This window comes from Rutidosis leptorrhynchoides, chromosome 2, assembly GCF_046630445.1.
Source record: "Rutidosis leptorrhynchoides isolate AG116_Rl617_1_P2 chromosome 2, CSIRO_AGI_Rlap_v1, whole genome shotgun sequence".
NCBI lineage: Eukaryota > Viridiplantae > Streptophyta > Magnoliopsida > Asterales > Asteraceae > Rutidosis > Rutidosis leptorrhynchoides.
In genome coordinates, this window is record NC_092334.1 from 134,089,974 (window position 1) to 134,104,967 (window position 14,994).

Genomic DNA, 14,994 nt, shown 5'->3' on the forward strand with positions numbered 1-14,994 from the left:
AGCATAGGCACGGCTTAGTTACCTGCGTTAGTTACCCGCACTCACCATGGATTCAATGGAAGTGTTTAGGTTAGTTATAGGAATTGTGAGTCCCAGTGACTTTTTATTGTTAGACTTGATGTTTTATTGCTTGTACGTTGTATATTAAGAGGAGTATTGTTTTAGCCATGATAAGGAGTGTTTAGTTATGAGTTAGTTATAGAATATTAGTGTTCATGTGGCGCTAATGTGAAAGGTTAAGAGGATGAATAGTTTAGTTACGATAAGGAGTGGCCTAACTAAAATGATCCTTTGTGCTCTCTTTCGTGGGGACAAAACAAATGGCCATGACATTATAATCTCAACCAATGAGATTCAGGTATGAAAAACTTTAGCCAATCAAATTACAACCTTCTTGTTTCATGAAAACATACATACATACAAACACAATCTTTTGTTTACTTACAAGCAGGAGGCAAAAATACACTTGACACAAAAACAATAATAATACCAAAACCTGTAACTTGAAAGCACCTTTGGTTCTTTTCTTCTTTTATCATCAAATTATTTGGCATCCAATGACACTAAAAAGACATTTTTTATAATTCTCTAAAACACACACCAAGAAACTTGTTGGTTTTATTTTTTGATAGAAAAGAATTGATATGGTTACTTTGTGAAGGATGTTATCCCACATATGTGGGAGGAGAAAGTTGGAGGTAGGTGACTTGGTTATAAAAGGAGGGCTAAGTCTTCATTTCAATTTGCACCAATCAATACACTTTAAGTATTGGATTATTTCTTTCTTACCTTTGTTTGAGAATTGTATTAGTTAAATATTTTGGAGAGTGTAGTTGGCTTAAGAGAGTCGTCTATATCATTGTAACAATTTGTGATATAGTGTATTTCTCTCTTTGGGGGCCGGTGGTTTTTCTCCTGTTTTGGAGTTTCCACGTTAAATCTTGTGTTGTGTATTGTTCTTATTTCTCTACTATTATTGTTGGGCTGGGTGGTGGGAATTAGTGAGACCGTAATTTCTCAACAACTGGTATCAGAGCGTCAGGTTTGACGGGGGTCTCGGTTATAGGAGTCGGAGTATGCTCTGTGGTTGCCACGGGAGTGGATCGTCCACATCAGAAACGAGTTCTATTGATTATATAGGGTATCTGGTTAGACAATATTTTTTCTGATTCGGAGTAAGTGGTGTCTAGAATTTGTAGTGGACCGGGTGTTGGATTTTCCAATTTAACGAATCCTGTGCGCCACTCCACTACATCCGTCGGCCAGTCGAAGCGTGAGCAAAATAAGAGAAAGTGTTGTTTATAGGATACGAATATGATGTCGAAGTTCAGTCCAACGAGGTTTGATGTTGAGAAATTTGATGGGAGGATCAATTTTGGCTTATGACAGGTTCAAGTCAAGGATGTGTTGATTCAGTCTGGTTTACACAAGGCTTTGAAGGGTAAACCCACCCTTGTTCCTAGCAATGATTTTAGCAGTAAGTTCGATGAAGAAGAATGGGATGATATGGATTTGAGGGCAGTAAGTGCGATTCGTTTGTGTCTTGCAAAGAAAGTGCTTGCAAATGTGCACGGGTTGTCAACGGCAAAAGAGCTTTGGGTTAAACTAGAGCAGTTATACCAGGGCAAGGGCATCTCAAATCGGTTGTGTCTTAAAGAAAAATTTCATACTTTGCGTATGGATGGGGGTTCAAAGATTTCAGATCATCTGAGCATTTTGAATGGTATTATTTCAGAACTTGAAGCTATTGGAGTTAAAGTGGATGATGAAGATAAAGCTTTGAGGTTGATATTATCTTTGTCATCGTCTTATGAACACATGAAACCTATTTTGATGTATGGGAAGAAAACTCTGAAGTTTGAAGATGTTACTAGCAAGCTTCTATCCGAAGAGAAAAGACTGGAAGGTAACGGGGTCTCGTCATCAGGAGATACGATAGTGTTGTGTTCGGATAGGCGAAAGAGAAACTCTGTGAAGAATCTGGTATGCTGGAGGTACGGGAAGACTGGGCATGTAAGGGTTAATTGTCCAGGTGGAGCTAATTCGGTAAATGGCTCTAAAGGCGCTAGTGATGTCTCCGTTGTTACGGAGAGTGACGAATTCCTCTGAAGTCACACCATCCTCATGGTGTGTCCGCGCCACCGTGGAAAGGGATGTTCGTTAGCGGTTCCACAATTACACATGGGCATTGGTTTGGCGTTGATGCAGGTTGTGTGGTGGAAACTGATGTTGTAGCTGATGGGACTTTCGGGAAAGCCAAACAGGGAAGTTGCACCATAAAGTTTCAGCTGGTTGTTCAACAATATGTGCCGAGGTGAAATGCTTGGAATGTGATATTCTAAGTGCTATACTCTTAATGGTGGAGTATGATAATTCTTGTTAAGAGTTATGATCGTCTGTGATGACAATGATTGTCGATTTAGACAATGTTCGGTAAAGATGCAAGTTTTGTCTCTTGGGAGATAATGTCATCGGCATGAAGATGAGGATCTTGAAGTTGTCGTCGAAGAAGCATCTATATCGGCTATCCTTCTAATGTTAAAGTATTGTTATCTTTTTCTATCAAAAAGGTGGAGATTTGTTGATTTTATTTTTTGATAGAAAAAAATTGACATGGTTACTTTGTGAAGGATGTTATCCCACATAGGTGGGAGGAGAAAGTTGGAGGTAGGTGACTTGGTTATAAAAGGAGGGCTAAGTCTTCATTCCACTTTGCACCAATCAATACACTTTAAGTATTTAATTATTTCTTTCTTACCTTTGTTTGAGAGTTGTATTAGTTAAATATTTTAGAGAGTTAGTTGGCTTAAGAGAGTCGTCTATATCATTGTAACAATTTGTGATATAGTGTATTTCTCTCTTTGGGGGCCGGTGGTTTTTCTCCTGTTTTTAAGTTTTCACGTTTTATCTTGTGTTGTGTATTGTTTTTATTTCTCTACTATTATTGTTGGGCTGGGTGGTAGGAATTAATGAGACCGTAATTTTCCAACAAGAAACACTAGCAAAAATTAGCAAAAATTAGCAAAAATTTCATATATTATGGATACAACTCAGCAAAGTTGTTGGTTGCAATCAATTCAATTTCTTTATCAGCAAAGTTGTTGGTTGCAATCAATTCAATTTCTTTATTGAATTGACTGCATCAACAATTGATGATGCTATATCCATACCATTTGATTTTTTTTTTTTTTTTTTTTTTTTGATAATGTTAACATTGAAGATTTAGAATTTGAATCATTAGAGGTTGATGAAATTGCCACTAAGTTCTAGTATTAAAATAAAAATTTTGCATTATTTGTACTAATGGGTTGTATTAAAGTAATTTTAGTGATGCATTATAAGTTTTTCTTTCTTTTGTATAAAGGAATATAAGAAAAATCATTGAAACTGTATTTGATATGATTGGGCTTCTGATTGCAACCAGAATTGGTGACATACAATGCTCCCGAATTGGTACATGCTTGTTTTTCACATCATGCTGCCTTTTCTTGCGTAAATCTTTTGGGAATCCATGTTAAAGGATTTAACTAGTATGAACACATTGAGAATGACAGAAATAACGTTTGCTATATTTTCTCTCTTGTTTCTTGATAGGATGGAGTTGATGTTTTCATAGATATTTGTTGAGATGTGAATTGACATTTGAGATTTAAGTTGGAGTTAGATGTTTTCGTAGATACTACGAAGTATATTACGTTGCTGAATTTGTTGTTTTTCACTGTATTTGTATACTTAATTAATTTCTATGCCTAAAATTTAATCTTGTGAGTTCGATTATAGAAATTATGTTTTTGTGTTTGATTAGTAGAAAAACAAGATAATAGAATTTAGTTTCTTCTATTTAAATAGAATTTCATTCCATTAATTATTAGTTTGAAAAGAATTAATCGGATTGAAGATATAGATTCATCATTCGCTGGAATTGAAATATCCGTAAGATCGGGGTCACAATTTGTATCCGTTAAACAAATTGATTGTTGAAATTCCCAACGTGATATTTCTTGATTCTAATGAGTGTATTTGAGTTTATTTGCAATGAATTTTGCACATATCAAAACCATTATCAAAGAACAATACCAACCTCAAATAGAATATATGAAGAACATCTTGTTGCATCACATGTGCGAGTTCTTGATTTATCATTTTTAAAATTTGCATCAACAAACTTTGTAGAAAGAGAAATACAAAAGCAACCTCTTGATACTACGATATGTAGACATCTTAATGTCGTTTAGTGAGAAGGATTGTATGGAAGGAAGTCACACCTCCTATTTGTAGCGAAGAAGTGTTATTAGAAGAATGTTAGTGAGTAATGTATATTTGTATGTTATGTTAATAGGTTGCTAGAGGAGTTGTTTAATTATATGCCTCAAAAGTCTTTAAAATTGCACCCTATGTCCCTCTTAAAAGTTACACAACTGGTCCCTAAAAATTGCACTTTAATCCTCGATCTTTTTTTAACAGCAAACTTTATGAAGGCCTCTAGCAAGAAACTAGAGGCAAAATGGAAATAACAATATTACAATGGCCTTGATGGTCAATCATTCCATAAAATTCCATCCTTGCTTCTACTAACTAACCAATCATAAGAAAAATTTCTAATTGAATCAAATATTTCATGTTTCTTCACCCGATGATCCGAAAAGATAACTCCACTTCTAAAACTCCAAACTACCCAAAACATTGATGCAACAATCATATATAACTGTATTTTGGAGCCCCCATTAGCGTTCACTGGTCGAGCCATGATAGCTAGGCCGACCATGATGTGAAACTAATGAAATCGATTCCTGTCCAAATTTTTAAATTTCCTCCATATTTCTCTAGCCAAAACGCATGAAAATAAAACATGATTTATATCGTCCAAACCATGATTGCAAATTGAACACCCAACATCCCAATATCTACACCCCCGATTGACGAGGTTGAACCTTGTCGGAAGCCTATCGACAGGCACTCGCCAAATGAAAATAGTTACTTTTCTCAAAAGAATATTGACCCATCTTGTTCACGGTTATAACGAAGGTAAAATGACATTGTCGATTGCTTTTCTTGTTTCCGCAATAGAATAAGTTCCATTTGAACAAATAATCCACAGTCTTGCATCAGCTTAATTTGAAAGCCTAACATGAGATAGCCTTTGATTTAGATCGGAGAACAGGGACTCACTTCGACCTCTCACATTTCGAAGCCACTACTACAACCAAGCACCATCATTTCACCTATCCGCTATGACACAAACTGGGTTTAATTCGAAGTAAAATAACCTATTAAATTGGGTGCATAATGGCCATCACCTATCCAAACATCTTTCCGTAGACGAATATTCTGCCCGTTTTCCACCTTGTAACGAATAGGATGTTTTGGAACCATACCTTTTTCTTGCGCAGTTTTAAACATTATCAACATAGTGGACCACACTCGTTGATTATGATTATTGAAATCATACATGCCACCAGAACTACCATATATTGACTCAATCACATTAACCTAAATACCCCTATGATGAGAAATAAACCTCCATATCCATTTTAAAATTAATGCATAGTTGAAGCCTTTAAGGCTCCCAATTCCCAATCCACCATTCGAGGACGATTTAAGCCCGGCATCGACCATTTCGTGAATGTGCTTCACGCATATGATGTCTCAACAAATGCATAAAAGACTGCAACATTCTTTAATTGAGCTGAAATGTTGGCAACCTTCAAGACCACTCCCACAAAACCTATTGCATTCTTGACGTTATCATACGAAGCATAAAGTGCTGGAATATCACGGACTTCAACCCAAGAATACCTCACGACTGAACTTGCCTTGTGTAGTTCTTCGCATCCGAACAAATAACCACACACGCAAACGTAATCAACATACACGAATTCAACACGAGAGCATGACATTCAAACAAAAACTTTTAACCTACCTTTATATAGTGGTTGAGAGTCGACCAACAAGATGCCGGTCCTTAGTCTCATTAACCATACGATTAACTACCGAGTTACAAGCAGCTTGAAACGCAATTCCCTACGGGCAAAAACCGAGCCCACTTCTGCGAAAGTGGCCAACCAACGAAGATAGGGAATCCGATATCTTTTGACCCATTCAAAGAACGAACCGCATCCAAAGCATTGGAATGCGATTTAAAGGTGACAAAAGCAAAGCGACAAAAGTGCCACGATTGAATTTTCTTGATCAGTCAACACTTCCCAAACAACTCCCCAATCGAGTCACGGGAGTTATTTATTAAGAATATATATAAATTAGCATATATGCTGGTAAATTGGTTCAAGGCGAAAAGTGAAATTGGTTCAAGGCGCCGAAATGAGAAAATTCGGAGTGTTCATAAAAGATATTTGAGTTCGTCTATTCGGGTTTATGAATTGTACCTTTATTTTGGTTTCGTCGCTCTTTGAATTTGTTTGTTTGTATTTGTAAGTGGGTTAGGTTTTGAATCAGTTTAGGTTAAATGAAGTTCGGTATACATAGTTCTTTTGTGTAGCCGCTATCTAGGCACGAGCGTCATCAGTGTTTCTTTCTTGTATCTCTCATTGAATTCATTTTCTGTTTGAAAATGTTTTTCGTTTCTTATAAAAGTTTTCGTTATTTTTGCTAAAAAAAAAAAAAAAAAAAAAATAATGTGCTGGTAAATTACAACTTGTGGCTTAGCTATATTCACCTTCTAGTGACATTTTAATAATAAACTTACAGAAAGAATGTTGAAGGCTTTATGTTGTGTAAGGGTGAATTATTTTTTTTTTTTTTTTTTTTTTTTTTTTTTGCCAAAAAAAATAAAAAGCAAACTAGTATTGAAACGAGAACGCTTTCCAAAAGGAAACGTTCTCCACCGAAACATACAGTACAAAAGCTTAGAGGATCGAAACTAAATAATGTGAAAACAAAAGAATCACTATCAACCACCGAGCCTCAAACTAAACAAAGACTAGACGGAGACTAAGCCGTGTAAAGAAAAAAACGATAACCTAGCCACATCTAAACAAATACCTAAAGCTTACAACTAAAAACAAACAATATTACGGCTCGAAACTAGTAAGGGTGAATTAAGTAGTAGGGAGGCAATGGCTGCCTTAAGGGAGGGAAAAGATCAAGAAGGTTTGGGTTTGAAAAACCATCAGACTCCTTTATGGTTATGTATTTATGAAATATTGTTGAGGGAAAGGAAATTTATAGTTCAAAGTGGGTGAATAAAATAACTTGAAAAGTCACAAAGATGCAGGCAATACTACTAAAATGGCAAATAACATTATTATTATGCTATCCATTAGTCACAAGCAACAGTTTTCCTAAAACAGACATTAAAGTTGACTTTTTCACACATGAAATGAAAAAGTATTTGAACAGCAAATACTCGAAACGGTGTTACGTATATGTTTAGAATACACAAGAGGAGGTATAATAATGATTTCATCCTGCCACCGTACTGCTATAGCCTTGAGACCTTCCAACAAACAGGTCTGACCTTCCAACACCGTACTGCTTGGGTGCACCTCTTCCACTAATGGACATATTTCCAAACTTTTCAGCTGTTTCACTCATGCCTCTTCCCTTACACATATACACACCTCCTGGTACATCAACAAATGTTTTTCAGCATTAGTGATCATTGATGGTCATACATACGCGATTATGAACAAGACGCACCGAATTCAACAAAAAATTAGGAAATTCATTTTATAAGGTTTAGAATAAATTATTAGAGTTTTTATGGCATTAGATAACTATAAGAAATATTGACCATATGTTTGTCACGGTACAAGCCAAATGAATGTAATCTTACTTGAATTGTTTTTAATTGGAGGTTGAGGTTGGTATTTTGGTTGTCTCACGGAGTTCTTAAGCACCTTTTCATTCACTCCGTCCTGAAAAACAACATAAGAAGATTAAAGATTAGAGAAATATAAGCATAAGGCCAATGAATGTAGTTCAAGAATTAATTATTAATCCCACACACCTGTCGATTCATTTCCAACCTGCGTTGCACACCTGTAACAAAATAAAAAGCAGAATATGAGAATAAACAAAGACAAACTATGCCCATTAAAATCTGAGGATATATAACAAGTAGAGATGACGACAGCAAAATTACGGGGCAATTTGATTGGAACACTTCGTACGCAGAAAAAAAAAAAAAAACAAAATTAGTCAAATAAAATTACGGCTACCTTCATAAAATTCTAAGTTATTACAGTAAAATTCTTTAATACTATTATAGGATGCTTTAAGCATTATAAATACACTCTAAACAATTTCAGTATAATTGCCCATTCCCTATTTTACTACTGTATAATTTTTATTAACCCGTGTGACCCATTAGAGTTAAACACAACCCAGATCAACATTCATAAGTTGATCATAAGTCATAACATGCATCAGTCACGCTTATCGTTGACACATTACCTGAGCTTATAGATGCATGCTTGTTGGCAGATAAACTAATATTGCTTGTTGGCTTCGAGTTTGGCAATGACCCGGGATGTTTCTTGACACACTTGGGCTCCACAACCCTTCTCCCACTTAATGCAGCTGCAAACACTTGAGCATTTAATACAAAGTTGAAATTTCAACAGAACACTAAATGACAAAAGTGTCAAAAAAATAAACAAACCCGATGGAGGAGACGTCCTAGGAATGAGAGATTTAGGGCGAAGTGATGGCGGAACATAGTAACAGCTCTGTCAATTTTATTAAACAACAAATTCAGTGATCTTTAATTATTACATTTTAAACATAATAATTCTAGAAAATGTTGCGTAATTTGGGGATTTCTACCTGAAAGAAAGGATGCTGAAGAACTTCTAAAGCTGTTGGCCTCTTACATGGATCCCAAGAACATAGTGACTACATAGAACAACAATTCAATTAACATTTTTTTTCAGATAACAACAGTTGTGCAATTATTTGAAAAATTATCATTTGCGTGTAGAAATTCGGGCTTACAGTAATCAGATTAACTGCCTCCTTGCTTGCAGATGGTACCAATGCAGATAGATTTACGCCAGCAAGCTGCAAAAAGAAATTACAAGACACATATATTTAAAAATTCCAGTTAAAAAATGAATTGTTTAGGTTTACATGATTGCAAGGTAGAAGAAACCAACCTTTGGAAACTGATAATTGATATTACTTGCAAGCTCAAGACCCTCAGCCCATGAGTCTTTTGTTGGACTACCTATCACACTGCAAATTTTATAAATTTCATCCGCCTCACTACAAATACAAATAAAGAAACAAAAATATTAGCATAAAATATGTTGGTCAAAATAGTTGTGTTCATAATGTAATACAGTGATGGAATAATTGATACACACCTTGAACCTGGAAACAGTGGTCGTAGACTAAACAATTCAGACATGATTGCTCCCATTGCCCACATATCTGTCATTAAAAAAAGGATTTATATAAATCAATTTCCAAATAATGTTGTTCTATACATCTTTAAAAACTAACATACATGATTCACACACTCACCAACTGCAGAACCATACGTTGGTGACTGGAGAAGAACCTCAGGGGCACGATACCTACAAAAATCACATTTCAGTTACAGGCATAAGGTGTGTTAGCCGATAATGAAGACATTTTTAAGTACTATATTTGTATAAACTACATTATACAAAGACCACTTACCAGCGTGTTGAAACATACTCAGTGTACGGTGGTTGGGAAACAATCTCACGAGCAAGACCAAAATCAGCTAACTTTATTACATCTTTGGTTACAAGAAAGTTCTCTGCCACATAATATACAAGAATTCAGAAAAATGAACATACATTATATAACCGAGCGCATGTCCATTAGAATTTTAAGTTGCACATGTAAGATAATCACCTGGCTTAAGGTCACGATGAAAGTAACCGCGCTGATGCATATATGCAAGACCTTGAAACACTTGAAAGCACCAGTTTCTAATTTCAGTTTCCAAGAAAAGCTTCAGTCTATCTTTCATTAGTTGGTAAAGACTGCATTCCATGTACTCGAACACAAAGTATAAGATATCATTTTCTCTAATGACTTCCTTCAGCTTCACAATATTTGGATGATTCATCTTACAAAGAGACTGCCAAGAAAAACAAATATAATATAAATAATATAATGAATTAAAAAAAAAAAGAATCTTTAATAAGCGAGTGAGTGAGAGAAAAGGTGATGTTACCTTGACTTCTCTTAAATTTATGCATTCTTCCCATGAATAATATTTCTTCTTAATTTTCTTAATCGCGACCTGCAAAGACAATAATTCACCTTTGAGGAACACATTCCCTGGTACATCTGACTTGTCTTATATGTTTAATGACTGATAATGCTAAAAACGAACACATATTTCATAGCATTATTCCTCAAGAAAGACAAGATTTTAGTTGCAATTGTTCTATTTACAAGTGATATTCGTTTAAATATTAAAAGGTGAAGACAAAAGACAGATTCGACAAATTGAAGACACAAAGGTCCAAAAAGCTAAAAAGTACAAGATACAATCAAAAAGGTTCAAATTAATGATGAGAAACGTCTAAAAATGACAAGAGTATAAGACGCAAAACGCAAAGTACACGATATAAAATAGTACGCAAGGACGTTCGAAAATCCGGAACCAGGACATGAGTCAACTCTCAACGCACGTAACGGACCAAAAATTATAAGTCTACTATGCACAAGAATATAATATAATATATAAATAATTATATTAATTATTTATATTTTATATTTTTATATATATTATGTCGGCAAAGCTAAGATCCAAATTGGAGTGAGCTGGAAATTCAAACTCCGCGACTCGCGGAGTTTGAAGGGGAAATTGACCGCGACTCGCGGAGCACTCAAATCCAAATCTGCCTATAAAAGGCAACGCATTTTGATCATTTTAAATATCAATCCATCTCTCTATCTATATCATACGATATATATATATATATATATATATATATATATATATATATATATATATATATATATATATATATATATATATATATATAATTTTAATTTTAATTTTAATTTTAATTCTAATAATAAGGGTATGTTAGAGCATATTGTAAGGGTGTAAGTCGAAATTCTGTCCGTGTAACGCTACGCTATTTTTAATCATTGTAAGTTATGTTCAGCCTTTTTAATTTAATGTCTCGTAGCTAAGTTATTATTATGCTTATTTAAAACGAAGTAATCATGATGTTGGGCTAAAAATACTAAAATTGGGTTTTGTACCATAATTAGGGTTTGGACAAAAGAACGACACTTGTGGAAATTAGACTATGGGCTATTAATGGGCTTTATATTTGTTTAACTAAATGATAGTTTGTTAATTTTAATATAAAGATTTACAATTGGACGTACCTATAAATAACCATATACACTCAATCGGACACGATGGGCGGGATATTTATATGTACGAATAATCGTTCATTTAACCGGACACGGGAATGGATTAATAGTCTATGGACTTATTAAAACAAGGGTGAAATTATGTACAAGGACACTTGGCATAATTGATAACAAAATATTAAAACTTTGGATTACACGCAGTCGATATCCTGGTGTAATTATTAAACAAAGTATTAAGACCTTGTTACAGTTTAAGTCCCCAATTAGTTGGAATATTTGACTTCGGGTATAAGGATAATTTGACGAGGACACTCGCACTTTATATTTATGACTGATGGACTGTTATGGACAAAAACTAGACGGACATATTAAATAATCCAGGACAAAGGACAATTAACCCATGGGCATAAAACTAAAATCAACACGTCAAACATCATGATTATGGAAGTTTAAATAAGCATAATTCATTTATTTTCATATTTAATTGCACTTTTAATTATCACATTTTTATTTATTGTCATTGTATTTAATTGCACTTTCAATTATCGCACTTTTTAATTATCGTAATTTTATTTCATCGCACTTTTATTTATCGCAATTTCATTATCGTTATTTACTTTACGCTTTAAATTAAGTCTTTTTATTTATTTAATATTTTACATTAGGTTTTAACTGCGACTAAAGTTTTAAAATCGACAAACCGGTCATTAAACGGTAAAAACTCCCCTTTTTAATAATAATATTACTTATATATATTTGTATTTTTTATAAATTAAAACTAATATAGCGTTTAGCTTTGTTTAAAAGATTTCCCTGTGGAACGAACCGGACTTACTAAAAACTACACTACTGTACGATTAGGTACACTGCCTATAAGTGTTGTAGCAAGGTTTAGGTATATCCATTCTATAAATAAATAAATATCTTGTGTAAAATTGTATCGTATTTAATAGTATTTCGTTGTAAAATTTAATAGTATTTTATACCCCTTAGCTTTAACATCAATGACATCAAAAGCTTACCACTTCACCATTCTCCTTATTTAATGCTCGCCAGACAACCCCAAAGCTTCCATTGCCAATTTCTTTAATTACCGTGTACCTAAAAAGACATAATTAATGGCTTGATTATGATCTCATATCATTTATATACTAAATCAGACATAAAAATGAAAAACAAGTCAACTCACCTTTCCATTTTTGTAATTGAAACCGTCTGTAACACACCTTATTTACGACGAAAAGACACACACATCAAAAAGAAAACGGACTAGATGTATAAAAACCTAAAGGAACTCTATAATATAAACTATCACTCAGGATGTTTTAGCTAGACCCAAACTCAAACTTCTTGATTGCCTGGGCAGAATAGAAGTATGCTTTTGATGCCCAGACATTTTATATGCATTATAAGCAAAGAGAACTGAGAATTGTAGGACATTTTGATGCTTATACGAGCGAAAAAACTGCATCCAGATAGAAAGCCTCCAGATACCAACTCAGACCAAGGATAATATCTCCTTTACTCTATGGATCGCGTTGCAAAATCTTCAGACAATATAATTTTTTATTTATTTTTTGTATATCTAACTGGTACCCATAAGAAAAGGGCAAGTTTTTGCTTAAAAAAAAATCATCTAATAATTAACGGTGTACGCAACATTCATCCTTAAAGTGCAAAGTTCATCCCTGCATTAAGAGAGCATAACTAAGTGTTAGAACTCTATGAGATAGTGCAAACGTATACAACGATAACTAAAAAAACATACAAGAAAATATAGAAACTCACCTGCGCAGATGGTCTTGAAAAATTGTATAGTGACTATTGTTTTGGCAAGGCATTGGTGTTATCGGTAAAAAACATCAGTAAAAACAAGATGGACACTTCTTAGTTACACAAGTATAATCCACCACAGATCTTGCTTATGCAGTAAATCAACTTGTTAATGTTCACTAAACGATCCAACACCTATCTCATAAAAACTTGCATTCCACCTACTTGATTACTTGTATAGAGGATACTCACTATGTGCAGTTAAAGTTATGAAAAGAAAAAAGAAGGAAACATCCGGGGATGAGAAAATGCCAATCGAGTACTTTTTGGAAGGCAAGAAACGGAGTCTCGAAACAATCTGACCAAGGGCACGCTTGCTCCATGTTTTAGAAGGATTCAAAACCTTTACAATCTGACAATAGATTATATTAGTTTAGCCAAAATTTACGATAACATACAGAAGCTTTATAACCTAACTAGGCGAGGACCAACAGGATGCAAACTAATAATTCATAAATGTGCACCTACATCATCTATTTAATTAGAAAATAGCATCAAAATTCTAATATACTTAACTACAAAATCATCATCATCATTCTATATATCAAACCTAAATGACAAAATCCTGATTTCTGTAATTATTTTAGAAAATATATCCATAAATAATCAGCACTTGATTACAAGATATAAATTACCATATATGTAAGTCAATCTCTCAATCATAAATTCATAATCATATCTCCAGTTACAAATGAATCCATATCGTCATAGATACAATATATTCAGTCAATCTCAATAACCCCTCAAAAACCTAATTATAAACCCAAATAAAAGAAGATTCAACGATATCTCAGCTGCAGAACACAATACACAAATTCCATACCAAATACATACAAATCACAAATTGAATAAACAATAGAAACCCTAGCAAACCAGACCTACACAATCGAATCACTGTCTGTAATCAATGGAAACAAATTCGATCGTATCCGATTGAAATCATGATGTTAAAAAAAAAAAGGTATTTAATCGAATGATACCTGTAGGGTAAACGGTATAACCTAAATCCAGAGCTGATGAAATTGGAGAAAGATGAGAAGAAACCTCTCACCTACAGATTAATTAACCTGTTGTTGTGTGAAATTGACGATTGTTTTGATTGTTTGATGATGAAAAAACCTAATTATAGTCGTCAAAGGTGGACAGCCATGTGAATATATATAGATACACGTGGTTGTACGTATATGTGACGTGGAGATGATTGGATGGGTACACGACCGAATTGTGATAAGACCTAATTTATTTATTTTCGTTTGGTTTTTGGTGGACGGCGCACACAATACATACAATATGCAGATTGTAAAACCTCATTTGTAGCCTGATTAATGCATTTTAAAGACAGTATTCATAGATTATTTTTCCGGAAAAATAAAAAAAAAACTTCAATAAAAAGAAACACTTTGTCCAATAAATGAAAACTTAACGAAATGAAAAATGGAATCAAAGAGAAAGGCAAAGCGAGGCCTGAAAACAACGAAAAAAAACTACACCATCCACCTTGAACGCTAAACAAAACAAAACAAAACTCAACAAACACCTATACAAAAACAAAGCTAGAACTAGACAACATACGGCAAAGAATGAAAAGAAAGCCGACAACAACTACTAAATAGTGTTCTCACCATCACCCACACAAAAAGAGAGAGAACTCGACAAAACTGAAATTATTTGACGTGACAGACTCGAAAACTAAAATTATTTGACGTAACTAAAACAAAAGTTGAAATTATTTGACGTGGCAACAAGTCTAACTAAAATTATTTGACGTGACAAAGAAGATAATAAAATTATGTGACGGACTAAGAAGCTAAAACTATTTGACGTCACTGA

The 14,994-nt window shown here is 34.0% G+C and overlaps 1 protein-coding gene across 2 annotated transcripts; it reads right to left on the reverse strand.

Moving 5' to 3' along the window:
* Nucleotides 1-7,238: 7,238 nt before the first annotated feature.
* Nucleotides 7,239-14,385, reverse strand: LOC139891423 (cyclin-dependent kinase F-4-like). Of its 2 annotated transcripts, XM_071874394.1 has the most exons (17): nt 14,145-14,379; nt 13,120-13,516; nt 12,521-13,019; nt 12,354-12,432; nt 10,169-10,237; nt 9,844-10,072; nt 9,643-9,745; nt 9,484-9,536; nt 9,324-9,390; nt 9,114-9,222; nt 8,953-9,018; nt 8,785-8,853; nt 8,621-8,687; nt 8,413-8,538; nt 7,967-7,998; nt 7,793-7,874; nt 7,239-7,580 (listed from the first exon to the last, which is right to left on the reverse strand). In XM_071874394.1, exons 3-17 carry the CDS (start codon nt 12,526-12,528, stop codon nt 7,420-7,422), a joined length of 1,320 nt encoding a protein of 439 aa, XP_071730495.1. In that variant the 5' UTR covers nt 12,529-13,019; nt 13,120-13,516; nt 14,145-14,379; the 3' UTR covers nt 7,239-7,419. The 2 variants fall into 2 exon arrangements, with proteins under 2 accessions (XP_071730495.1, XP_071730494.1); XM_071874393.1 differs by having other exon boundaries at nt 9,844-10,237; nt 14,145-14,385.
* Between the last annotated feature and the right edge of the window lie 609 nt (nt 14,386-14,994).